This window comes from Aspergillus glaucus, assembly GCF_001890805.1.
Source record: "Aspergillus glaucus CBS 516.65 unplaced genomic scaffold ASPGLscaffold_2, whole genome shotgun sequence".
NCBI lineage: Eukaryota > Fungi > Ascomycota > Eurotiomycetes > Eurotiales > Aspergillaceae > Aspergillus > Aspergillus glaucus.
Window position 1 is genome coordinate 1098321 of NW_019170454.1, and position 22899 is coordinate 1121219.

General features: G+C 48.4%; 11 protein-coding genes across 11 annotated transcripts; 7 read left to right on the forward strand and 4 right to left on the reverse strand.

Annotated features, from left to right (window-relative positions):
• Nucleotides 1-1293: 1293 nt before the first annotated feature.
• On the reverse strand, nt 1294-2136 carry ASPGLDRAFT_729036 (uncharacterized protein). The gene has a single exon (XM_022549641.1). It carries the CDS (start codon nt 1997-1999, stop codon nt 1550-1552), a length of 450 nt encoding a protein of 149 aa, XP_022405334.1. The 5' UTR covers nt 2000-2136; the 3' UTR covers nt 1294-1549.
• A 3052-nt stretch (nt 2137-5188) lies between these two features.
• cwc26 (putative cell cycle control protein (Cwf26)) lies at nt 5189-6455 on the forward strand. Its single transcript, XM_022545569.1, has one exon. The coding sequence runs from the start codon at nt 5254-5256 to the stop codon at nt 6235-6237; it is 984 nt and encodes a 327-aa protein (XP_022405335.1). The 5' UTR covers nt 5189-5253; the 3' UTR covers nt 6238-6455.
• A 282-nt stretch (nt 6456-6737) lies between these two features.
• ASPGLDRAFT_42238 (uncharacterized protein) lies at nt 6738-7988 on the forward strand. Its single transcript, XM_022545570.1, has 2 exons — nt 6738-7291; nt 7342-7988. The coding sequence occupies exons 1-2, from the start codon at nt 7098-7100 to the stop codon at nt 7739-7741; spliced, it is 594 nt and encodes a 197-aa protein (XP_022405336.1). The 5' UTR covers nt 6738-7097; the 3' UTR covers nt 7742-7988.
• A 157-nt stretch (nt 7989-8145) lies between these two features.
• ASPGLDRAFT_163237 (putative nuclear envelope protein Brr6) lies at nt 8146-10042 on the forward strand. The gene is made up of 3 exons (XM_022542536.1): nt 8146-8465; nt 8532-9433; nt 9484-10042. The coding sequence occupies exons 1-3, from the start codon at nt 8351-8353 to the stop codon at nt 9841-9843; spliced, it is 1377 nt and encodes a 458-aa protein (XP_022405337.1). The 5' UTR covers nt 8146-8350; the 3' UTR covers nt 9844-10042.
• A 3683-nt stretch (nt 10043-13725) lies between these two features.
• ASPGLDRAFT_42241 (trehalose-6-phosphate synthase) lies at nt 13726-15457 on the forward strand. Its single transcript, XM_022545571.1, has 5 exons — nt 13726-14032; nt 14079-14448; nt 14498-14871; nt 14921-15263; nt 15321-15457. The coding sequence occupies exons 1-5, from the start codon at nt 13744-13746 to the stop codon at nt 15367-15369; spliced, it is 1425 nt and encodes a 474-aa protein (XP_022405338.1). The 5' UTR covers nt 13726-13743; the 3' UTR covers nt 15370-15457.
• Nucleotides 15458-15640: 183 nt separating this feature from the next.
• On the forward strand, nt 15641-16398 carry ASPGLDRAFT_22158 (uncharacterized protein; the record flags this gene model as incomplete). The annotated part of the gene is made up of 4 exons (XM_022543158.1): nt 15641-15922; nt 15987-16062; nt 16113-16148; nt 16301-16398. The coding sequence occupies 4 exons, from the start codon at nt 15641-15643 to the stop codon at nt 16396-16398; spliced, it is 492 nt and encodes a 163-aa protein (XP_022405339.1).
• A 739-nt stretch (nt 16399-17137) lies between these two features.
• On the reverse strand, nt 17138-17503 carry ASPGLDRAFT_42242 (uncharacterized protein). Its single transcript, XM_022545572.1, has one exon. The coding sequence runs from the start codon at nt 17443-17445 to the stop codon at nt 17269-17271; it is 177 nt and encodes a 58-aa protein (XP_022405340.1). The 5' UTR covers nt 17446-17503; the 3' UTR covers nt 17138-17268.
• Nucleotides 17504-18564: 1061 nt separating this feature from the next.
• ASPGLDRAFT_729453 (uncharacterized protein) lies at nt 18565-19302 on the reverse strand. Its single transcript, XM_022549643.1, has one exon. It carries the CDS (start codon nt 19122-19124, stop codon nt 18753-18755), a length of 372 nt encoding a protein of 123 aa, XP_022405341.1. The 5' UTR covers nt 19125-19302; the 3' UTR covers nt 18565-18752.
• ASPGLDRAFT_729458 (uncharacterized protein) lies at nt 19295-19868 on the reverse strand. The gene is made up of 3 exons (XM_022549644.1): nt 19551-19868; nt 19338-19522; nt 19295-19298 (listed from the first exon to the last, which is right to left on the reverse strand). Exons 1-2 carry the CDS (start codon nt 19798-19800, stop codon nt 19518-19520), a joined length of 255 nt encoding a protein of 84 aa, XP_022405342.1. The 5' UTR covers nt 19801-19868; the 3' UTR covers nt 19295-19298; nt 19338-19517.
• Nucleotides 19869-19975: 107 nt separating this feature from the next.
• On the forward strand, nt 19976-21714 carry ASPGLDRAFT_42243 (zinc-dependent alcohol dehydrogenase). The gene is made up of 9 exons (XM_022545573.1): nt 19976-20196; nt 20250-20335; nt 20394-20442; nt 20492-20573; nt 20628-20649; nt 20699-20779; nt 20830-20929; nt 20978-21092; nt 21143-21714. Exons 1-9 carry the CDS (start codon nt 20057-20059, stop codon nt 21509-21511), a joined length of 1044 nt encoding a protein of 347 aa, XP_022405343.1. The 5' UTR covers nt 19976-20056; the 3' UTR covers nt 21512-21714.
• Nucleotides 21715-22012: 298 nt separating this feature from the next.
• ASPGLDRAFT_42246 (extracellular guanyl-specific ribonuclease RntA) lies at nt 22013-22683 on the forward strand. Its single transcript, XM_022545574.1, has 2 exons — nt 22013-22212; nt 22275-22683. Exons 1-2 carry the CDS (start codon nt 22198-22200, stop codon nt 22662-22664), a joined length of 405 nt encoding a protein of 134 aa, XP_022405344.1. The 5' UTR covers nt 22013-22197; the 3' UTR covers nt 22665-22683.
• The last annotated feature ends 216 nt before the right edge of the window (nt 22684-22899 follow it).

The following is a 22899-nucleotide window of genomic DNA, read 5'->3' on the forward strand; positions in this document are numbered from 1 at the left end:
GAGGAGATAGTGGAGAGAGGGATCTCACGCGTCCTTCGATTCCATGCTCAAAAGACAAGCTTAGAAGGTCTGAACGATCAAAATCGACATTCTGAACCAACGAGACTGGTTTGTTGAACTTGTCTTTCTACCCCCCTTATCATGTGGTTGCGGTAGGACGGGCTTAATAGCCATTGAGGAAGCTAGGCAAGCTGCATTTGGGGCAGTTTGACTAAGGCAGCTCAACTGTCCAGCATATCCAGACAATAGATATTGACCAAGAAGATACCCAATATGTCGAAACCCCGTTCACTATTTGGCCAACTCCTTCTCCAGAGAAACTGTGCAAATGGTTGCTAGACGGTGCGAAGAACTCGCGAAAGGAGACGGGAATATCCTTCGTCGTTATGGCGATATGTGCCACTACAAGCATTAACAGCTAAATGCAAGGCGGTTTTCTCGACCAAGACTGATAATAGACCCCCGCAAGTCTTTTGAATCAATCCGACAAATTATACGGAGTTCGTTGTCAGTTACTGAGACGTGGTACTCCAAATCTCAACACGGACAATGCAGAGTGACCAGCACGCACGCCGGTGGTTCGAAAATATCTATGGTCGTGTTTGGATGATTATATGAATGACAATGCACGCATCGAAGTTGACACCATGAAGCCATATTGGTCATCTTCGGCAAGCGGTGCCCTTTTGTTAGCGATAACTTTCAAAAATTCGTTTCAAACACGAAGTTTCAGATCAGATGGCACTTTGCAAAGTCACTATAGCAGATGAACGGCTGTGTTGCAACCATTACAAGAGGCGCTTGTTCAGCAACAAGCAATGTTGACGCCAACCGTGAGTCGTTTACCCGCGAACGGTGGAAGAATTAAGAACCCCAAAGAAAAGCACGAAATTCCTACGGAAAGCTTATACAGGAGCTCACGACGACGGGAACTGTGCAAAGACAATCCACACCAAGTAGAGAAGGCCAAGTTTGAGCCAAGAAGAAGCTTGAAACACTCTGCTCTAGCCCCAGCCTGCCGAAGATTCCGTCATTGAGAAGGCTATTGTCGAGTTGTCAAAGGCAAAAGTAGCCCGTTACAACTTCAAAAGATCGATCGGCATTAACCCAACAGTCATTCCCACCAAGATAGATTTTCAGTTGGCGAGCACTTGATTTTTACTTTCCTTTTATCCTCTGGCATCGACCGCCAGCACGTGGAGTACATGAGCTAGACGCGCTCCAGCGAAGCGCATTACCCAGGGTTGAGGGCTACGAACCCAATTATCGAAGATCATCGAGTAATCGCTGTATCCGGCCTTCGGCTAGGGCAGGATATCATTTCAATACACTCTAGGCAAACGGACGTTGGTTGTTTTGAGCAATGGTTAAACGTTACAACCCAATGCCTGATATTGCTTTGGGTGCACGTTCTGCCTTCACAGCTACAAGAGATGATCCCAAGAGCGACCACTTTGAGATATCAAGGCGGGAGTCCCGTGATGGCAGCAGACGATAAGAAACGGCAGCTTGTGGTAGTTCGAGAATGGCCATAATTGTGTCCAGAAAGTTACGCTGAAATACGTACCAGGACATCACTGACAAGTGCCCAAGTTAGGCTAGAATAACAACTATGGAGGGACCGGCGACTCCTGGATATGCGAAATCGGGCCACTAGACCGCACTGACAGACACAACCCGCATTGAACATTCGTTTCCGATGCGAATGAAAAGAGTCGGCGCCGACCATGCAACTGTAAATGCTTGCAGAAGCCACTCGTTTGAATGAAATGCTAGTCACAGGACTAGATGGTGGTTCCGAGGAAAGACCCTGAAGTCGACACGCGCAAGGTTTAGACACTTGATCATCACTCATTGTGTCAGCTGCGGGGCCAAGAGCCATGGCTGTCTTGCTTATGGGAGTGGAACGGCAAATTCGAAGGGTGCCTGAAATATTCCATTCTTCACCAGCCTCACGGCTGTGTTGTGCTGTGTCACTTGGAGACCGATGATTCACCATCGCCTTGGACCATATGCCTTGCTCTTCTCTGACAACGCCCCGTTTAGCACGCGACGCCAGCTTCAGAGCGGGTCAATCTAAGAGGGTTATTCTCACCACATGGTCCTAGAAAGGTGGCAGGCTTATTTCCGGACAGAAAAGATCCTGGCTGGATTTTTCCACCTCTGGCAGGTGCAAAGAAGGGTTGTCAGGACTCCAAAGCGAGCGTTTACAACATAGCGAAGACCAGGATTCTGAGTTCTATCAGCCTCAATTGTCAGCTACAGGGAAAGCATGGTGACCGAACATCTCGACACCCGTGGGAATAATCACGTTTCAGAATTTCTGCACTGTTTTAGATCGCCCAAAAAAAGCATGCCGTACACGATTCTACCAAGATTGAGTGGGGTTTTTTCTACGAATGCACCCACTGGTCACTTGTGGTTTATGACATACGAAGACCCATCTTCATGTTGCGGTAGCCTTCAGTTACAATGTCTTGAGGCAAACAACGCCAGGGTCTGGACTTCAGCATACAAGCAGGCTTACACGGGGCAATTTAAGCTTGAAAACCACCAATGTTGGTTATTGAGCTGGGCTCTCAGAGTCCCCATGCTGTCTCTGCTTTGCAAGAACGCCGAATAATGGCTTACGAATGGCCATTATGATGTGCGTTATATATCCATTTGGTAGGGCCCGAAAATTCAATTGACGCAACTTGAACAAGATAGTCAATGGCATCGTGGACTCTGCTGGATACCATTCAACGCTCTATATATGTTACTGGAATTGCCGTGCCCATCTTGATCGATATCGAGCTACAGTTGTTCTCATTCGATGAATGTGAAGCGATTTGTTTGGAAAGACATAGGGTCATGACGTGGGAAAGTCTGCCTTCCATAGCTTGGACACGCTTGACGATACAGACTGTCAATTGATTCAATCGAAAAATCAGCAACTTAACCTGACCACCCAGGTCCTTTTGATTTAGCTCACGATGCCGGGATACCACCATGGAACAACAACGGTGCAGGCAATCTACCAGCCGTTTGAAAAGAACGACGGAAATATAGTTGATCGGTGCTACATTAATATCAGAAGTGAAACAGGTAAGATAACTTAGTCTATTCGAGGAACTTACAGCGGGCTGCAGCACCTCCGGGCCTACAAAGTATGCACTCGAAAGACTTGCCACTAACATTTCGGCCCTGCATTCTAGAAGCAAATTTGACTTGATATGCTTGTCTGTGTCATATGAGGCACTGGATAAGGCTTCCATTGGTCGTGCTATATCATCCGCCAGAGAGCGTGAGAGAGATCCAATGACCTAAACATCGAGAGGGCCAGCCGGCTACCCAAAACGGCTCCTATTAGTTTTTCCTTTTCTAAATGGAATTTTTATATCTCGAAAGCCACGACACATTCAGAATGCCGTTGGCAGGGACCCTGATGTACACCCCTGTACTTCTAGTTCCGAGGGCGTTGTGATGGGCCAGGTAGTCATTAAACCATACGCAAATGTTACAGTTGCTTATTCAGTCAACGGAAGCCAGCACCTTCTATTCTTATTCAAAATCTGTTTATGCAATATTAGGGCTAACCTCTATCAACTTACGCCGCTATCGACACCCAAGGTCCGGCTGCAGATTTCACTTCTCTTCCCTCATCCACACGTCATTCGTCTCCCTTCCTGCTTTGTGCAGCTTACTGGTCTGTCGAGCAGGATCCTTAGCCTAGTGAAGATGATCGAAGACCTAGCCACTCTAGGTCCTGTAAACCGGCCACTTCCGTCGCCTGCGGGCACACTTCAGGGGACTTGATATCGGCAGCCGAATGCTTCGGCTAGCCGCGAAGTCTAAGCTTTGGTTTGACTTGTGATGGAATTTCTCGTGAACGGCAACTTCCTAGGTTGAATTGCTGCCTGAATCGCCGTCCAGCACAATTGCCTGGCCGTATTGATGCATGTGTAAACTAGCGAGGGTCGGTTACTGGTCATCACTACCAGCGGAGGTTGGCCTATCCGAAAGTTACTCTTGGGTTGCAAGGATAGCTATTCTGAAGATCAAAGAGATGGTAGCATGACATTATAAGGCGCTCCTACTTGGAGCTGTTGCTTCCCGCGAGTCTGTGACATGACTTGATGGGACCGGTGAACAATATGGTTTTCCATTCACCAACAAGCCTTACAGAAACTCTGCGTTATATGTTTTCTCGTTTCCCTCTCATGAGAATAAGGACCTATAATTGCAGCCGGCTATCTGTGATCTCCCACACCACGGCATGGTTCCAACCCAACACATCCTACACGAAGTTCACCTTCCTATACAGAGAAGATAGAGGAACTGAGCGGTCTTTTCAACGCAACGTCCTTCACAATGCTGATCGACGAATAAAAGGAAACGCCACTCACCCATTCTTCGGGGCTCTTTTCTGTTCCCTCGAATTTAGGGTGGGAAGGCTGATCTACTGGATCAAGCGAGTCATCGACAACCAGTACGTTTCTGGCCCCCCAACCTTTTCTTGAAGATTCGTTCCTAATGCAACATCCCCGACTATTAAAAGTGTATCGTCTGGTGCGATTCAGGTACTTCTGTCTTGGATATTCAAATGCAACTTGGCATATGGCGCCGCGCAGTAGACCACTCAATGTGCATCTCTCCATCGAGTCTCATATGCCGGCTGCCACTTACGAATCCAGCAAGACACCGTGGTTCATTATGCATTGATTGGAACATTGAGATTACGGAAGCCAGGCTTCCCCCTCCAGTCATATGTTTGAGGGCATGGTATAAACTGCTACCAAGATGGAGCATATTGAATGACACCATGCTGACCTCCTGCTCTGAACGATAATTTCTGAATTTGGAAATTTCTTGAGAAGCCTGGATTTGAACAGCCAGACGAGCCATGGTACAAAGCTTATCATTAAGGAAACTATATAGATTGGGTTACCGGGCAGTCCGAGGAGATACATGGACCACAACGGGTCATAGGCCACCGGGTTACTGAAACATCTGCGAGGCTTCTTATTGCTTATTATGTTGGCTTTGGATATTAGCATTTGGTGCTCGCCAGAGCATTGCCATAGATCGATGGACATCTCGTTAATTACATGTATTTAGCCGTATCACCCTGCACAAATTAAATACGTCATACAAAAGATACCGGTCCAACAAATCTCCGTTATCAAACCAACCCGATAACAACAATCTCAAGCCAAGCCAAGCTCCCCCAAAAAACAACCCAACACAACCACACATCCCCCAAACCCAAAAATGCCCTCCTCCCTCGCCGACTACCTCGCCAAAAACTACCTCACAGCCGACCCCGTCCCCGAACGCCCCAAGAAAAAGCGAAAGAAGACTAAACAAACCGAAGAAAACACTGGCCTCATAATCGCCGACGACGACCCCCCGGATCTACGCAATACTATTACCGGAATCGATGATGATGAGGACGGGCCTGCGATGGTGACGGGGACGCGGAGCGCGGAGTTTCGACGCGCGAAGAACTCTGGTTGGAAGACTATTGGCGGACCGACAGCGGGTAAAGATGAAGCAGATGCGATTCTGGCGTCTGCGGCGGCGGAACGAGATGCGGCGCGGAAGGAGGCTGGGGATGATGAGGATGAACCTATGATAGAGGAGGATGGGGGGGTGAAAATGGAGTCTGGGGCAAGGGCGGGATTACAGACTGCCGAGCAGACGGCTGCGATGGTCGCGGAGCAAGAACGACGAAAGAAACTCGAGGCCGCGAAATACAAGGATAGGCCACAGGAAGCGCAGGAGACTATCTACCGTGATGCGTCGGGACGGATCATCAACGTTGCCATGAAGCGTGCTGAAGCGCGACGCGCGGAACAAGAGAAACGCGAGAAGGAGGAGCAAGCTAAGGAGGATCTTATGGGTGATGTACAGCGCCAGGAGCGCGAAGAGCGCAAACAACAACTACAAGAAGTGCGCGCGATGCCGGTGGCGCGGACAGTGGAGGATGAGTCGCTGAATGAGGAACTCAAGGGAAGACAGCGATGGGATGATCCGGCGGCGGCGTTCTTGACGAATACTGGAGGGGGTGGGGAGAGTACTACGGGGAAGCCTTTGTATAAGGGGAGTTTCCAGCCGAATCGGTATGGGATTCGGCCGGGGCATCGGTGGGATGGGGTTGATCGGGGGAATGGGTTTGAGAAGGAATGGTTTGCGTCGAGGAATAAGAAGGGTAGGATTGAGTCGTTGGAGTACCAGTGGCAGATGGATGAATAGTTACGGTGTGCTGGGTACTCCGCACTCCGGGGTGATCTACTTGTACAGGTGCTGGCACCTAATAATTGCATAGATAATGTACTACTACCCTGGTAGATACCGGTATGTCATGATGAAAGGCAGATTATAGCCTTGCTTGATGTCAACATAGCCCACCTTGCAACCCTTGGACATGACATCAGAAAGTATTCGTATATTCGTATACTCTGCACTCCAGACCATTCAGGCGGAGTACCTCGGCTATCACTGCGGCTCGTACAGCACCGGGGACCAACACCGGCGATAACAGCACCAGATTGGCCACTGTGAAGGACACCTTGCAGGTGACAGAGTGGTAGCCAGTCATCCGGACAAGGAACCTGATAAGCGCTAGACTGCGGTACCCTGAGTCACGCAATACAATGACTGCAACGTGCCTCTTTGTATGGATGAGCCTCGGGGACTCAAAAGAGGAATCCAGAGTACTGTGGAAGCCATGAGTCAAAGTGGCGGATAGTCCTATTCATCCTAATTCATGGACTGGAACCTGCTGTGGCGCAACTGGTAGGGAATAGTTAACTCAATAGTCGCTTGCATAAGATGACCTCGCGTCCTCGTGCTAGTTGGGGCGCATGCGATTAGGTGAATGCGTAGGGGGTTCTAGTACTACTACTGTTCCGGAGTAACTATATTATCTGGCCATTGTTATTCCTCGCTCCTTCCTCCTCCTCACTGATCCACGGTTATCTTTTGTTGTCCTATGCAAACAAAGCCGTTCCTTCCCCTGTCCATCTCTTCTTTGCTTTCCCATAAGCACAGTGCCCGACTCTTCCTCTACCGTACACCATATACCATACACCGTATCCCGCAACCATCCGGCTATGGCATCCCTCTCCATCACCGGTGACTTCCGTCGTCCCGGCGTCGAAGTCAAGCGCTACAATGACAAGAAGGCCAAATGGGCCTATGGAGGCCGCAGTGCGAGACACCTGCCGCGCCCGACATCCTTCCCAACCATTGAGCGATACATCGATCTCACGGCACGTCCGGCATTGCCCGGGTCTCATTACGCGGGGTACGTGTCCTTATCAACACACAGATAGGCAGGCAGGCTGACCATACTAGTATGACACGAGCGTTGAAGCGCGACAACCAACACAACCTGAACAAGCTCGCCAACGGCGCCAAAGTCGCCATGCGCTGGGATACCCGCGAGGTCCTCGACGACGACGGCCAGTCCTCCGACTCATCCGCTGACGAATCCTCCATCACCACGAATGCTATCCCCGGCCACGTCGACACCACCGCTCTAGATGACGAGGGCGCCCCCATCCCGTACGAAGTATCAGGCCAGACGATCCTCTGCGACGCCGTGGACAAAGCTCTCGAGAGGTTCGAGACGAAGGAAACGGAGAAGTTGGTTAGGGAGTATGAAGTCGTGTCGCATGATGGCGAGGTGGGCATGGGATACCCAGTGGAGGATGAAGGCTTCGAGTTAGTTGACTATGTCCACATCCACGCATGATCCGGTCATCGGTCTTTTGCCCTTTTCGTCTGTATTTTGGCACGGCATGGAGTTAGTTGGTCTGCTTGTGGATATTGGTCTAGTTTTGGTGATTTTTGGTCGGCGCTGATGATGACCTCGATGATGTTTCTGCGATGTTTTTATTCCTAGACTGCATCCTGCTATTATTATTATCCTATTATTAGTCTTGGTTATACCATAATGAATCTCGACATGATGTCGTCTGTTTTTATTGATATAAGTGAGCTTCGGGTCGCGATGGATAGTCTGGCATCTTGTGAAGAGAGCAAAATTGACCATTCGGGAAATGTTGAAGCTTTTCACGAATATGGTGAACTGCAGCACCAGACCGCGCAACTTCTGACATGACCCAAATTGTGCTCAAGTCTATTGACAATAACTTCGAGAATAATCCAGGATATAATGTTGTAAATTTCAAAGCAAAAACACAGTCGTTGCTATGCCCTTTGTCCATACTGGATAGTTGAATGGTGATTGTTTACTCCGTCCCAAACAAAAACAGAAAAAAAAGTCGCCGCTTCTTCCTCCACACTCCTACCACCACCTCCCTCTGACCCTCTCCCTCTCCCTCTCCAACCATCGCACAAGATGGACAAACGATCCGGAGAAAGTCCTATGGACTTTGAATGGCAAACCAGGGCTCCTGGCGATGTCACTTCCCCATTCTACCAGCTCAGCATGCAGCATGAGAACCAGAAGAAGCGTGCGTGACCCATGTTTACAGCTCGAACAGACCAATCTATTGAGTCTCCATACTGACAAAAAACAGGCCCCCATAGCACCTTCGACTCCCCCGAGAAGAAATCCATGCCTGCCCTCCGCGAACCAAACTCTCAACCCTTCCTCTTCTCTCAACCACCCGGGACTCCCAAATCGGCCTTCGCCCAACCCGCCTTCATGACACCCCGCAAATTCGACCTCGACTTCTCCTCCGGCGCAGAAAACATGTCCTCGCCTGAGAATGCAGATAACGAAGATACCCCCGAGCCGACGCCCGCGAAGAACGGTGCACACCGAAATTCGTTGTTCAGTATGTACGGACGGTTTGCGCCTGCGCCCAGTCCTGGCCGCGGTGAGATTCCGCGGGTGAGCCATTACTCGAATGCGCTGGCGAGACGGGTGCAGAAGAGGCGGAGGAGGGATAAGGCGCTGGATATGCGGTTACGACAGGACAGTGACGATGAGGATGATGATCGGCCGAGCAGCAGTGAGAGTAATCAGCAGAACCAGCTGCAGGGGCAGGGACAATCGAATCAGCAAGAGTCATCAGTATCGCGAATGTCGTTTTCCGACTTCTTCGCCCTTCTCGAGGCGCATCCTTATGTTCCGAGTATTCTGTCGTGGTGGGCACAATTGGTGGTGAATCTATCGTTGTTTTCGTTGGCTGTTTACGTGGTTTTTGGGTTCGTGTCGGCTATTCGGGCTGAATTCGAGCAGGCGGCTGAGGAGGTGTCGGATGGGATATTGGCGGAGATGGCTACTTGTGCAAAGAGTTATGTGGACAACAGATGCGCAGGGAACGATCGACTACCCGCGCTGGAGACGGTTTGCGAGAACTGGGAGCGTTGTATGAACCGCGATCCGGCGAAGGTTGGACGGGCGAAAGTGTCGGCACATACGATGGCGGTTATCATTAACAGCTTCATTGATCCTATCAGCTGGAAGGCAATCGTACGTTCCCTCCCTTTAACTTGTATACTGGCGTTATGCTAACGATGCAGCTCTTCTTCCTCGCTACGATATCAACCGTCACTGTCGTCAGCAACTGGTCCTTCCGCTCCTTCAGAAACCGTCTCAACCAGCACGAATACCCACACCCTCATCCTCCCCCGTTCTCCCGCCAGAACTCGGCCCAATATGCTCCCATTGCCACGTCACAAGGACAATACCAGAACGGCCACAACTACGGATATCTCGACCATCAGGAGCAGAAGCTCGCACCTGCCCCGAACTTGGACGAAAAGCAGAACGGCCCAGTGCTACTGGAGCACCCCAGGATGAACTATGTGACGGGGCGGAATCGCGATCGGGAGATTCAACTGCGGTCTCCTAGTCCTGTCAAACGGCGCAATTTGCTTTAACGCGTTGCAATACGACACAATGTGGAGCATGGTAGGGGTATATGGCGTTTTTCGTTAACTTTATAGTCACTTTATTTTATATTACACCTTCTGTCAAATGTATTTTTCAAGCTTTTTGGCAAGCATGTGGCTACGGACCAAGCGTGAGCGTTTCTGTGTACACAGTGGAATATACCTTTAGAATTAAAGTCTCTTTACTAGTAAGTCCTGGGATTCGTGCAATCAACCTGTGCGGAGGCATGTTTGACCTTTCCTACGGTCGTCTTTACTTGCACATCCTCCATCTTCTTTCCCCTGGCATTCACTGAGATATAGTGAACGACAGACAACTCGCATCGGCCATATACAGTGGTACTACAGGAAGTCCTAGTGTCCTTTTCTCCATCCTCTCTCACACACGTGCCTTGCACACCATCCTTGCTAGACCTAATCAATCGATCACATGACGCTAATTTAGCATGAACAGTGTCTAATATACGCACTCAATCGACCGGAATAAAGACAGAGAGATATCGCAGACACCGCGCATTGCTTGGTCGTCGAGTTATGAGCTTATTTCTCGAGGTTGATGAAATTTTGCCCGGCTCACGGCCTTTCTAAAGGTCGATAATATCGACACCGTCTATACTCAGCATGCAACACTGACACGGAGTTATGATTGGTGTGAAGTTGCTGAGAGCAGATTGCAAGAAGCCATATTAGCCATGGTATTCCTTGGCTATTAAAGAAAAACGCTTGGCCGTACTGCAAGGTTTTACAAGCGTAGCAGTCGCAGCGAAGGCAGATAATCCCTTCATCTCTGTGGCAAGTTTGAAGACGAAACCTCTACGGACGAAGTATTCTTGGATTCATGGAGATCTGTCAGGCGATTCATCAGTCAAACATACGAAAAGCGCCATGGCACACGGAACATAAATTCAATGCCATTTAAACGGTGCTGTTGGTATTCTGTTCAACGAGAACAGCCTGCTTCATACGCTACATATACGTGAGCATCTCTGCGCGCAGTTACTGAGGAGATATCACTGCACTGTCACTTGAGGCAGCAATGTTTAACGGTCATGGAAGGTTTTAACCGCGTAGTTCGGAAGTCCTCCCGATTGCCGTGCTTTCAAGCAATGCAAGGACAAAAACGCATAACCTGTGTGGTGCTAGCGTCAAGTCTATACTAAATACATACGACATGCTGGCCAGCTTTACGTAGATTGCAATAAAGACCATGAATTGAAAGTTGCCGTCCCGGCAGAATTGGGCTGTAGCGAAGGTCCACTGTCCCTGGCGAAGGCTTTGCCAGAAGTGAAGCGAGACGATGTGGACACTGGACTTGAGTATCAATGGCCATTGGTAGGGGTCTGGGGGAACGTCCCCATTACGCGGATAGCGATTCTGTCGTGCGAGATTGTACGGTTTGCGCCAGGCATTTCCCCCTCCTAGCGACAAAGGACTTTGGTTCAAGGAAATAAAGAAGACAACGGTGACACCGGACTTGAGGTCATTAGACCCTCCTAAGGTTCCGGGGAAACGTTCCTAATACACGGATATAATTCTTGTTATCCCATGCCGCACAATCCGCCCAAGACATATACAACGGGGCCTGGTGAGAAAGAACGTTGGTCCAAGAAGGAGTAGCGAGTAACTAGTGGGTGTCCTTCAAAAATACCACTGCAAGGACATGTGCAGAAGACTTGAGACGCAAAAGAAGACAAGCGAGACGACATTCATCGCAAATCTAGCTTCATACTCTTTTTTGAGATCAGAGACTTCAATATCACAGTAGATAAGGAGCTAATTGAAGCCAAGGCGAAAATACAATTCGAGAGAGGTTATATACCTCTCGATAGCTCCAATACTTTCGATCACGAGTTACAACACAGTCAACAGAATCGACAACCGTGTAAAAGTAAACTAGCCCTTGGCATAAACTCGCTGCTTCGATAGAGATATATAAGAGGGACTTCCCCATTCTCTTAAAATTCTAATTGAATTTCTAATCCTCAACGACTTTAAAAGCCCACACATACGAAATATCACCATACATGAATGAGATACCCTCATTCTAGCGCGGTTCTCACGATCACATTTTTCACTAGACAGGTGGCTTACTATGCTCAGGATTCTCCGAATTTGCAGACCTTTCAGCCTGAGCAGGAGGTCAGAGAGCTCACATGCTCGTCACCACTAAATGCCGGTCAACACAAACTTAATAGCATTCTCATGCTCCCGTTGACAACATAGTCATTGAACACTGCTCAATCGCGACTCTGAATGTATGTCGAGCTACTACATGCTCTGGTCGAAGCCGTCCACGTGGCAGGAGCATTATCGGCTTTACACCGAGGGACCTTTCGAGCCTGTCGATGATGGAGGATGGTACTAAGGCCAGAACAAGACGATTTTCCGCGATATCAAGTAGGTTATATGGTTATTAAAGCTGCTGGGTTGCAATCTATCGGGCTATCATGTCCTCACCCTCTTCGCCTCCGCTCCCCCTTTGGACCAGTTTTGGGCTCTATGTCTAATTCCAGAATGCAAGACCGGTATATGCGTGGAAAACTTTGCATTCCCGTTGATACACTTGAATAGCGCGGTGAGCTCCAAGAACAAGTTCGAGAGCTTTCGGAATTGGTGTGTTTGTTGTCATACTTCTCGTCGGTGCAGGTTTGTGTTCTATATTGGCGCCACCCTTTATGTGCATAGTCCACGGAGACAGGTTGTCATGATAGGAATGAAGTCGATATCAATTCGACGGAAACTTTACCTTTTGTTGCTTGCTACAGACGACCACTTGTTCATTACGAAGCAAGTCTTCTTGGGGTGCATATGCAGATATTCCGGCGCAAAGAAATTTTGATCCTTTCCCCGCAAGAGTGCCGTCCTCCTCGAATTTTAATTCTGAGATGAGCAGTCAGAAATTGATGCTTTTTTTCGAGGACCAATTGACAGAGGATAATAGCGAAGACAGGTTTGTTTCGCGAAAAAAGAGATATCATTGGGTGACCAGCATCACTCCCAAGCGTGGTTATCTGGATTATGGCGTTTCTGGTTCGCAATTCACAGTGGTCGTTTTTCGAACATTGTGCCACCTCCCTGGAAGAAGGGGAGTCGACCAGAAACTGGTACATTTGGATGAAGGCTATGGCCACCAACCTTGATACCAAAGACTAGATAAATCGCATCCCGTTGGAAGGGATGGCACCTATTTATCACAGTGCCCCAAAGGCCAGTGAGAGAATTGCAGAAAGAATTATCATTCTAACAATATATTTAGATAGCAGCTCTTCAGCCCCAGATGGCAAACTTAGCCATCTGTCCCTGTGTCAAGTCTTGCCGGCCAGTTCAATCCATCGTCTCTTGGTTAGAGATGCAAAAGCAGAATCGCCATGTTATGAGGCGTGCCTTCATGTGATTTAAATCAGTATAATTCTGATAGAGCAAAGAGTATTGCCATACTCTTTGTCTCAAATGGGACATGTTAGAATCTCTTACTACCTTACGCCACATGTTTTCACTTATATATATTACGATATGTCAGCCGGCCCTAGAAAATTACAACATGCAATAGAGGCCAAAATAGATGCTACGCGTCGATATAAACAGCTATCAGATACTCTGTACTGATTGTCGTTGTTCATGGCGCCTTTGGCGATGATTCGATATGACGTCGCCCCGGCTACAACATCGCCTCTAACACCGCAAGTATTCCTGGCAGTAGCCGGTCGATCATTATCGTGGATTTATTCATTCTGACGTCTGAAAGTGGTGGCAGTGGTGACAGTGAGACGGGGAATATAATAAAGTACGTCGCATCAATATTCACCTCTCGCTCATGTTCCTTTTACCACGACAAAAAAGTGTATACCAGTCGCTGATATTCTTCCGTAGAGCTACAAATAGTCCACAATGGCACCTGAGCAGGAGCCTAGACGTCTGATCATCGTCTCCAACCGTCTTCCACTGTCAGTGAAGCGGAGTGACGGCGGTTATAAGTCCTCTCTGTCAAGTGGCGGTCTTGTTACATCGCTGTCCGGTCTGACCAAATCGACACAATTCATCTGGTTTGGATGGCCTGGGATTGAGGTGAATGATCCTACTGAACGCGAGAAGGTCTCGAAGAGTTTGGCTGAGCATCATGCCGTGGGGATCTTTTTGGATAATGCGCTGGCGAACGCGCACTATAATAACTTTTCTAGTATGTCTCTCCCCCGCATGATTTAGCACATTTGCTAATGGGAAAGATTCCATCCTCTGGCCAATCCTCCATTACCAATCCGGCATGACCTTTGACGATGGGCCATGGCAAGCATACCAAAAAGTCAATGAACTCTTCGCCGATGCCGTCGCTAAAGAAGCGAGAAAGGGAGATCTAATCTGGGTCCACGACTATCACCTCATGCTACTACCTAAGCTCCTGCGCGAGCGGTTAGTAAAACAGGGCAATAATTGCGCGATTGGGTTCTCACTTCATACACCATTCCCTGCGAGTGATTTCTGGAGAGCACTTCCGGTGCGGAATGCCATGATCGAAGGACTCTTGTCGAGTGATTTGATCGGGTTTCATACGGATGAATATAAGCAGAACTTTATTGGGACTTGTGTGAACTTGATGTGAGTGTCGCTTGTATTATGACTCGATCGGATTGACCTAACTTGGCAGGGGTGCGCATACCGGGGTGCCGAATAGGATTCAGTACAAGGACCGTTTGGTCGAGGCGGGTACATTCGTTGTCGGAATTGATCCGCAAAAGTTCGATGACACTTTGAGCAAACCTGAGGTGCAAAACCGGATTAAGGAACTGGAGGAAAGATACAAGGACGTCCATGTCATTATTGGTGTTGATCGATTAGACTATATCAAGGGATTGACGCACAAACTAAAAGGTTATGATCGATTCCTTGACGACCATCCCGAATTGAAGAACAAGGTTCTGTTGATCCAAGTGGCGGTTCCAAGTCGTGAGGATGTCAAGGAGTACCAAGATCTGGAGACGGAGATTAGTACGCTTTCTGGGAAGATTAACGGGAAGCACGGTAGGTCATCCAAGATTTTCTAATGACGATCAAATCTGACACCAAACAGCAACGCCCGATGGCTCCCCCCTCTTATACATGCACCGCTCCATTCCATTCGAAGAACTAACAGCCATGTACTCCATCGCCGATGCATGCCTGCTCACATCCTCCCGAGATGGTATGAACCTTGTCTCCTTCGAATATGTCGCGTGCCAGGCAAAGCGCCACGGAGTACTTGTGCTTTCTGAGTTCGCCGGAGCATCCGTCTTCATGAAGGGCGGAAGTGTCAACTTTCATCCGGCAAATACAGCCGAACTCGCGCAGTCAATCCACAAGGCTGTGAAAATGGATGGGAAGGAGCGCAAGGAGAGATATGAGAAATTGAATGAATTTATCAATACTAACACGAGGTGAGCTTGAAGCACCTTTATGTCGATTTACGGGGTTATACTGACTGTTTTTTTTAGTGCTGAATGGGGAAAGAAGTTTATTGAGAGCTTGTCGAGGAGACTATGATTGTCCATTGGAAATTAGATTGGCGTTTGTACATAGAATCGCCAAGGCATAGGTGCTTGATAGATTTTCATTGTATAACACTTTGGCCCATTCAATTCACTGCGCTCCCAAACAAGCAAAACAAAGCCTATAAGCAACCGTACAAACAGACTTTCATTTTTTTTTTTTTTTTTTTTTTCCTTTCTTTCCCCCTCTCAAGCGAGGCGATCTAGTCCTAATACCCCCTCTTGAACTACACGTCCAGCGACGAAGCACTACTACTTCAAAGGCCATGGCCATGTCTCTTCGTTCCCTGCTACTCATCTCCTTTCTCATTCTTTGCTATTTCTATCCTTCGTTCGCCCTCGATATTGCCAGCATCGTATTCTTTACACCCGTTATCCTCCTTTTCATGTACTTATCATTCGAGCACTTCGTCTTCTTGATGACCTATCTCCGTCAACACGAGGCTAGAGTACAAAATCCGCTCCCAAGGGTTGTCTACGTTAGAGAGAGAACTAATAACACCGAGAGGGCGCTACAGTGCGTCCTCTCAGAGGTGTGGCTGTACATTGTACGTGCTTGGACGGCGTACATTTTCTACATGTCATTCATCCTCTTGATATATGGGATGGTAGCTATGGTTCTTTACTATCCTGTTCGTCCTTTTCTATGGGATTGCTCTGTGTTGGTGGATTGGGCTGAAGCTTATTTGTACGTTTCTTGTTCCGTGCTTTTCGATTTTGGCTAACGAGACCGTCTAGACACCCCGAGGAGGCGCGGAGGAGAGATGCAATCAGGTGAGCGGAGGAATAATATGGTATGTCGGTTCCCTGTTGGATACTCGCATGTTTGCCATCAACAGCGCGGCTCGGATTCAACTAGTGATGATTGAAGTACTCCATTCCGTATGAATGTGCCATGATTGCAGTGACAACTATCTGAAGTCTAGTCTCTGTCAATGCCGATACCAGTCTGATCAAGAGAGCATGTGCTAATCGAGCCAGACGTGAACAGCTTCGACCAACCATTGGGAACCTGAGTGGCTGAGTGGAGGAACAATCGGGCCACATATCAGAAGCCACGATCGGGAGATATATGACTTGTTTGACTAGTGATGAGAACAGGACAGATCGAGGGCAAGGCTACCCTGTACACTAGCGCCATGACCGCATTCGTATCTGCTCCTTACGTATGAAGTCGAATCTTGTGTTCATAATGTCAAACGCGATTAGAACACCCTTGTCTTTCTTGTCCTCTGCACCTCTTCTTCCACCACGAGTTTTATCCCCAGTGACATGCTTGCTACTCGCTTCAGTTCTCTGGCTAATCGTTGACTCTATTCAAGACGTAGTGCATACGTTTGAAGACCTCTAAACCTGCGGGTCTACCATGGAGTAGCAGGTTGAGGTACGTGCTCTGCGACTTATTTAGTCTTGATCTGGTCTCCATTTCTAGTTGTCGTTCTTTAATACAGTCGTCTTTGTACTGGATAAGACTGCGGGGCCATACGCGAGGCTCTATTCTACTAGTGATGATGGAACGTTATGTCAGTATGAATATGCTATGTTAAAAACAGCTCTCCCTCTGAAGTCGCTCATCATATCAATAGCCGTCTAGTTTAATAAAGCATTCGATTAGGGTTGCATCGACCCAAATTCTCCCTCTGTTGATGCCTTGTAGATATGGCTAATGCCAAGAACCGCTTAGCATTCCTAATAGCCCTATTCTCCACAACGCCGTATTTAGCCACGGAAGGGATAAATCCCTCCATCAAAAAAACAACATCTCGACAACGGCCTCGCTGGCAATACAATTGCCATAACCACAATGCCTCCAGGATATTTGTGTTACTTTATGTAGTATCACACATCCGATTGGTCCAACCGGATATCATGTACTAAGGTCGCTTACGGTCGCTTACGGTCGCTTACTATTGGTGGTTTTTGTTTTCTTCTCGGCGCTTTTCCTTTTATTGCTGTTTCTAGTCCTCTTTTGGACAGCTATAAATAACCCAACTATTCGACTGATGATGATTGGATATACAGCTCTATATGTGTGTGATGTTACCGTCAAAGACGGAGCGATGAACGCCATTTCCTCATTTCGGGTCCCTCTGAGGTCGAATATTGGGTTTTATTTTGTTAGATGTCGTATTGAAATGAAATCTATTCAATTAATATTGTGTTTCCGTTGCTGCGAATATATAAACGGACCCGGAAACCCACGCTCTCGCGCTCCCTTCGTATTGCTTGAACTTCCATAGTTCTTATCCACGACCTTGCTAGGGAACCGGCAAGGGAGACTTGGGCCGGTACTAGCGCTGACGCCCCAGGAGATGTCTACGATTGTTTGATTTCGCTCAATGGTAATTAGGCGTTAGCGGATGCTTGATTCGATCGTGACGATGAAGGCCATTGTGTTAGGAACTGTACAGACCGGCGGAACCATGGGTTAACGCCAATCTGCCGACGCTGAGGCTCGTCGGACAGGCATCTAGCCCAGCGTTGAGTTTCCAACAATAGTACAAGGCAGAAGCGATACAGTGTTAGGAACTAGTATCTACGGTAGGGATGGGATGTTAGATAAACAGCAGATATGAAAGAGACGAGTAGTCGTATAGATCAAATTCGATCCTCGTAAGACTCCCAAGGACTGCACACATGCGTTGATAAACATCACTTATTGAACGACAGCAGCTGGACAAATTCCGATACTCGTGTAACCACAACTAACCAAGGAAACCCCATCATTTGCCTGCATCATGATATGCCTACTCCTAATCAATGGAGGAATCGAGACGTAGGTAGCACATCTCCAAGCTTGACCTGGATCGGTTAGGGTCAGAACCCGTCCTCGGTGAGAGGACGGAAGCCCTAAAGCATTCCCCCATAAGGCCAAGGACGTCGATCTGCCCCGTCAAATCATTGATCCAATACAGTGTCTTCACTGTCCACTAGGAATCGTAAGTCATGTGTAATGCCAGTTTCTGAAGTGGGGGGCTTTCATACCTTGAAGTTTTCGTCTAGCAGGTAGAAAGAGTACTTCCAGGAATCTATTAGTATTCCCTAGACCGCATGGCGTTCTCCCTTGGCCTCTTCTCACGCTTTCGCAATCATTCCTATAAAGATTTGTCAGAAAGCTAATGCGAAAAAAAAAAAAAAGAAAAGAAAAGAAAAAAAGAGAATAAGGGAGCAAAACTCAGGCAAAACTCACCCATATAAGCCAGAAGCCTTTGCTTAGCCACAGCTCGAACTGGATAACGGGGTTGCCAGAGATATTGCTGAGCAAGCTTCGCTACCCTTCAGGTTAGAATAACATAGGAGCAAAATTTCTAACTTACCAACATTGGTTCAAACATCCGAACCTACCGACCATTGTCAAACTAAAGCAAACTAGTCGTCTCAGATAGGCTTCCGGAAAAGACCGCGAATGCGCTTGTGACGGCCCAGGGAAACAATCCAGTGATCTAAGTAATTAGATGCATTCTCCCACTTGAATAAATAGCAATATCCACAAAATGTAATCAGATCGCAATCTCTCATATACGTTGTAGTCACCTTTTCCGTCTCTGCGCGAAGTTCCCAATCGTTGCGTTTGAAAGGATGGGGATTATTCCAGAGAACCAAAGGATCTTGACCGGACATGAGAAGGTTATAATCGTTGACTGCCTCATCATTCGGTTGGACAAGAATCTGCGTGAAAAGAGGCCATTCTAGATCAATCCATGTCTCGATCACCCCCAAGAATCTCAACGGTGGTTGCTGGGTAAGCATACGTCTCCAACTGGCTTCAGGCCGTAGGTATACATCCTCATTCTGGGCATCGATTAGTGGGAAATTGCATGAGGAATGTGCATTGCGGCGGTTTTTGCTGCGAAGCCGCTTGCGGAAATATTCCGGCCAGAGGTGGCTTTTGATGAGTGGATTCTGAATGCGGTTGTGACCATAGTGATGGGGCTTTTTGGCTGGTTTGAAGAAAAGGGCGATTTGGAGGTCATGTTAACTACTATGCTCGGAAGGATGTCATAGGCATTATTCGGAGTGAATAGAGGAAGAACTCTGATTGAGAAAACTATCTATCGTAAGGCCTATTTATACGCAATCACGAGTATGTGCTAATCTATAATCGATGGATGCTGGCTGCATATCAATAGCCCTCGAGCCTTCTCATCGTCTAGTCGTCTCAGTTCATGCATATATTCATGCGGCAGTAAGTCGTACGTTCCGGGTAGGCAGGAGGCTCAAGGTCTAATTGGTCAATCGGAGCGGCCAACATATCAGATGTTTCGGCATATACGGAAGTCAACAGGTCATCTGTGTTTTGGATTAGGTCGTGCCAGTGGTGGCAGACGCGCTGGGCTGAGGTTAGTAGGGTACATGTGTTTGTGTGGGTGGAGATTTGTACGAGGATTTCTTGTATCCAGGCTACTCTATTTGTGGATTTGGTCATTTTGAGAGATTGTTGGGGTGTTCAATTCTTTCCATGAAAGATGTAACTAGTAACTAAGTTGACTGAGATATATGTTGCCAGAATGTTAAGGCATAAACTCTGCGTGAGTGCGGAGTAACTAACATTCGGAAAACCTCCACAATGGCCTCAGCCGATGATAAACCACGAGCGGGTTTACGGATTAAACGAACCTTTTAACCTCCTACCCTCATACGCACAGAGTACAGAGTAAACACTACCGCGACTGATTGAAGAAATGGAGATCCCCAAGTACCAAACAGCCGCGTGCATTGACAAGCCACGACCCGGCGCACAGCTGGAGATCCGCCATGATGTACCCGTCCCGGAACCGGGATTTGGCGAGGTGCTGGTAAAGATGGAATGGACTGGGTTCTGGTACGCGTTGCAGTTGAACTAGTATACCTATGTGGACAGATGCTAAGTGACAGTCACTCGGATCTACATAACCTCACCGGAGAATTGCCGATGACTACTAATGTCCCGGGTCATGAGGGAATTGGGAAAGTTGTTAAAGGTTTGCCATTGTTTTGTCCTAGATTTGTGGATTGCATTTTTTCCGCTGACTTATCTAGTTGGTCCCGATACTGCATCGGAGATGATGGGAAAGCAGGTTGGAGTAAAGTGTGCATTCAATTACCTAATGACATGGGAGCCTTGCTGATTGCAGTAGGTGGCTGTACAGTACTTGCAGAAAGTGTCCGACATGTCAGGTACAGTATACGAACTGTCCTGATCAGAGTAACTCGGGGAGGGTAAGCATTTGCGGGAACACTGGCCTGGTCTATACGAGCGCTAATGACTGGTAGAATGTTCCCGGGACGTTTCAACGTATGCTTCCATGTATGAGATGGATCTGTGCTGGTATTGACGAGTCCAGAATATGTCGTTTCCCCAGCCGACTTTGTGTCTGTCATCCGGGAAGACTTGAAGCCGGAGGCCGCTGCGCCTTTGCTATGCGGTATGTAATCACATACTGAGATGGTGGCTAATATGGACTAACATGTATAGCCGGTTTGACGATGTACGGGGCATTGAATAAGCTGGAAAGACTGTGCAGACCAGGCGATTGGGTGGTTATCATGGGTGCTGGTGGTGGACTAGGACATCTGTATGTCTACCCTGGTTTACGCTGTGTACTCCATCTGACCATGTGCAGGGGAGTGCAAATTGGAAAAGAGCTGGGATATCGGATCATCGCTGTCGATAGCGAAAACAAGAGAGATATCTGCATGCGCTCCGGCGCAACTGCCTTTGTCGACTTCAGAGACAACGTACGCCCCCTTACAGGTCACCCTGTCCAAGATCGCTGCTAACAGCCCAGGCCCGAGAATGCATCCAATCCCTAACCGACAACATCGGCGCCCACGCCGTCATTGTGGTCGTCGGTCTCGAAAAAGCCTACGAGCAAAGCGTCCAGTTCCTCCGTCCCGTCGGAACCCTGGTCTGCGTTGGTCTCCCCCGCCCGGACTACCACATCCCCATTTCGCCGATTCACTGCGTCAATGGTGGATACCACATTGTAGGCAGCACGGTGGGAACGGAAGACGAGATGCAAGCGTTGCTGAAGATGGCGGTGGAGGGCAGGGTGGGCACGCATTATGAAACGTTCGAACTTGAGGAAATTAACGAGGTTGCTGCGAGATTGCAGCGGTTTGAGGTTGAGGGGAGGGCGGTGTTGCGGATTCCGTAGGCACATTGATACAAATGTACATATCGGATAGCATAGGAGTTGATACAGGAGTGCAACGGGGTACTCCGATGCATGATAGGTCATAGCAGCTGAGACATTGGCCAGGTGTTAGACGTTAATATAGATACGCAGGAAAAAACGAAGTAGATATCCCTCCGTATCAGGCACAAAAATGCAGACGGAGATATCCGCCATGATATCCGGAGAACCCGCAAAGCGTGATACTGGATGCCCATCTGATTGGCAGATATGCATCCAAGCAGATATTCAGGGGCCGAGGTTAATTTGGCCTTCACCTATAACAGTACAGACCCTATTGGCAAGCTCTCAATTGACCGCCAATCGATTCATCAGACACGATCCTCCAGTTTGACGATTGGCTGATCTACAGCCGGGCGGGGATCTACAGCACCCGAGCAGCCAATTGTGGTGGCCGTGGGGATGTGCGAGGACAATGTAACCTTTGATGAAATGTCCGAGATAGCTAATTGTACACCGTAGTCTGGGCAGTTGAGAATATGGAGGCTAGGGATGCTGGGTAATGGCGCTCGCATACTTAAACCCCGTCATCTTCTGCTGGTCATTGTGACACGACAACTCTAGGCATCACCGTGACTGCACCAGCATCCTCTACTGCAAGAACATATAAACAAGCACGCGCCCCAATTGACAATCCCCAAGCCAAAATGCAGTTCACAAAGGTACGCCCCAGACCTCTCTCCACTCCCAACCTCCAATCCCCCACTAACCAACATCACCACAGTACCTCACCCTTACCACCCTCCTCTTCCTCCAAACCTCCCTCGCCGCCCCGGCCCCCCAGCCCCAAGTCGCTCGCGCCTGCGACTACACCTGCGGCAGCCACTGCTACTCCAGCAGCGCCGTCTCCTCCGCCCAGAACGCCGGCTACAACTACGTCGAGCAAGGCGGCCACGCCGGCAGCAGCAGCTACCCGCACGTCTACAAAAACTACGAAGACTTTGATTTCCCGGTGCAGCCGACGTACTATGAGTTCCCGATTCTGAGCGGCGGATCGACGTACTCGGGTGGTTCGCCGGGCGCGGATCGGGTGATTTTTAATGAGGATGGGGAGTTGGCGGGGTTGATTACGCATTCGGGGGCTAGTGGGAATAACTTTGTGGCTTGTGAATAGAGTAGGACTGGTATGGTTGGATAATGGCATTGGATGGTTTATATGGGTTTCATGTTGTATGAACGGTTGCTTGGAATCTATGTACACATCGGTATGGTTCGGAGACGTGCCCTCCAGACCAGTGAACACGATATATCCTTTGTTCGAATTGAATAACTCTTTGGAATCCGAACCCAGCTTTATTTATCATCGTCTGCTTGTTTTGTTCTTGATTTTGTCGCTTTCCAAAAACAGT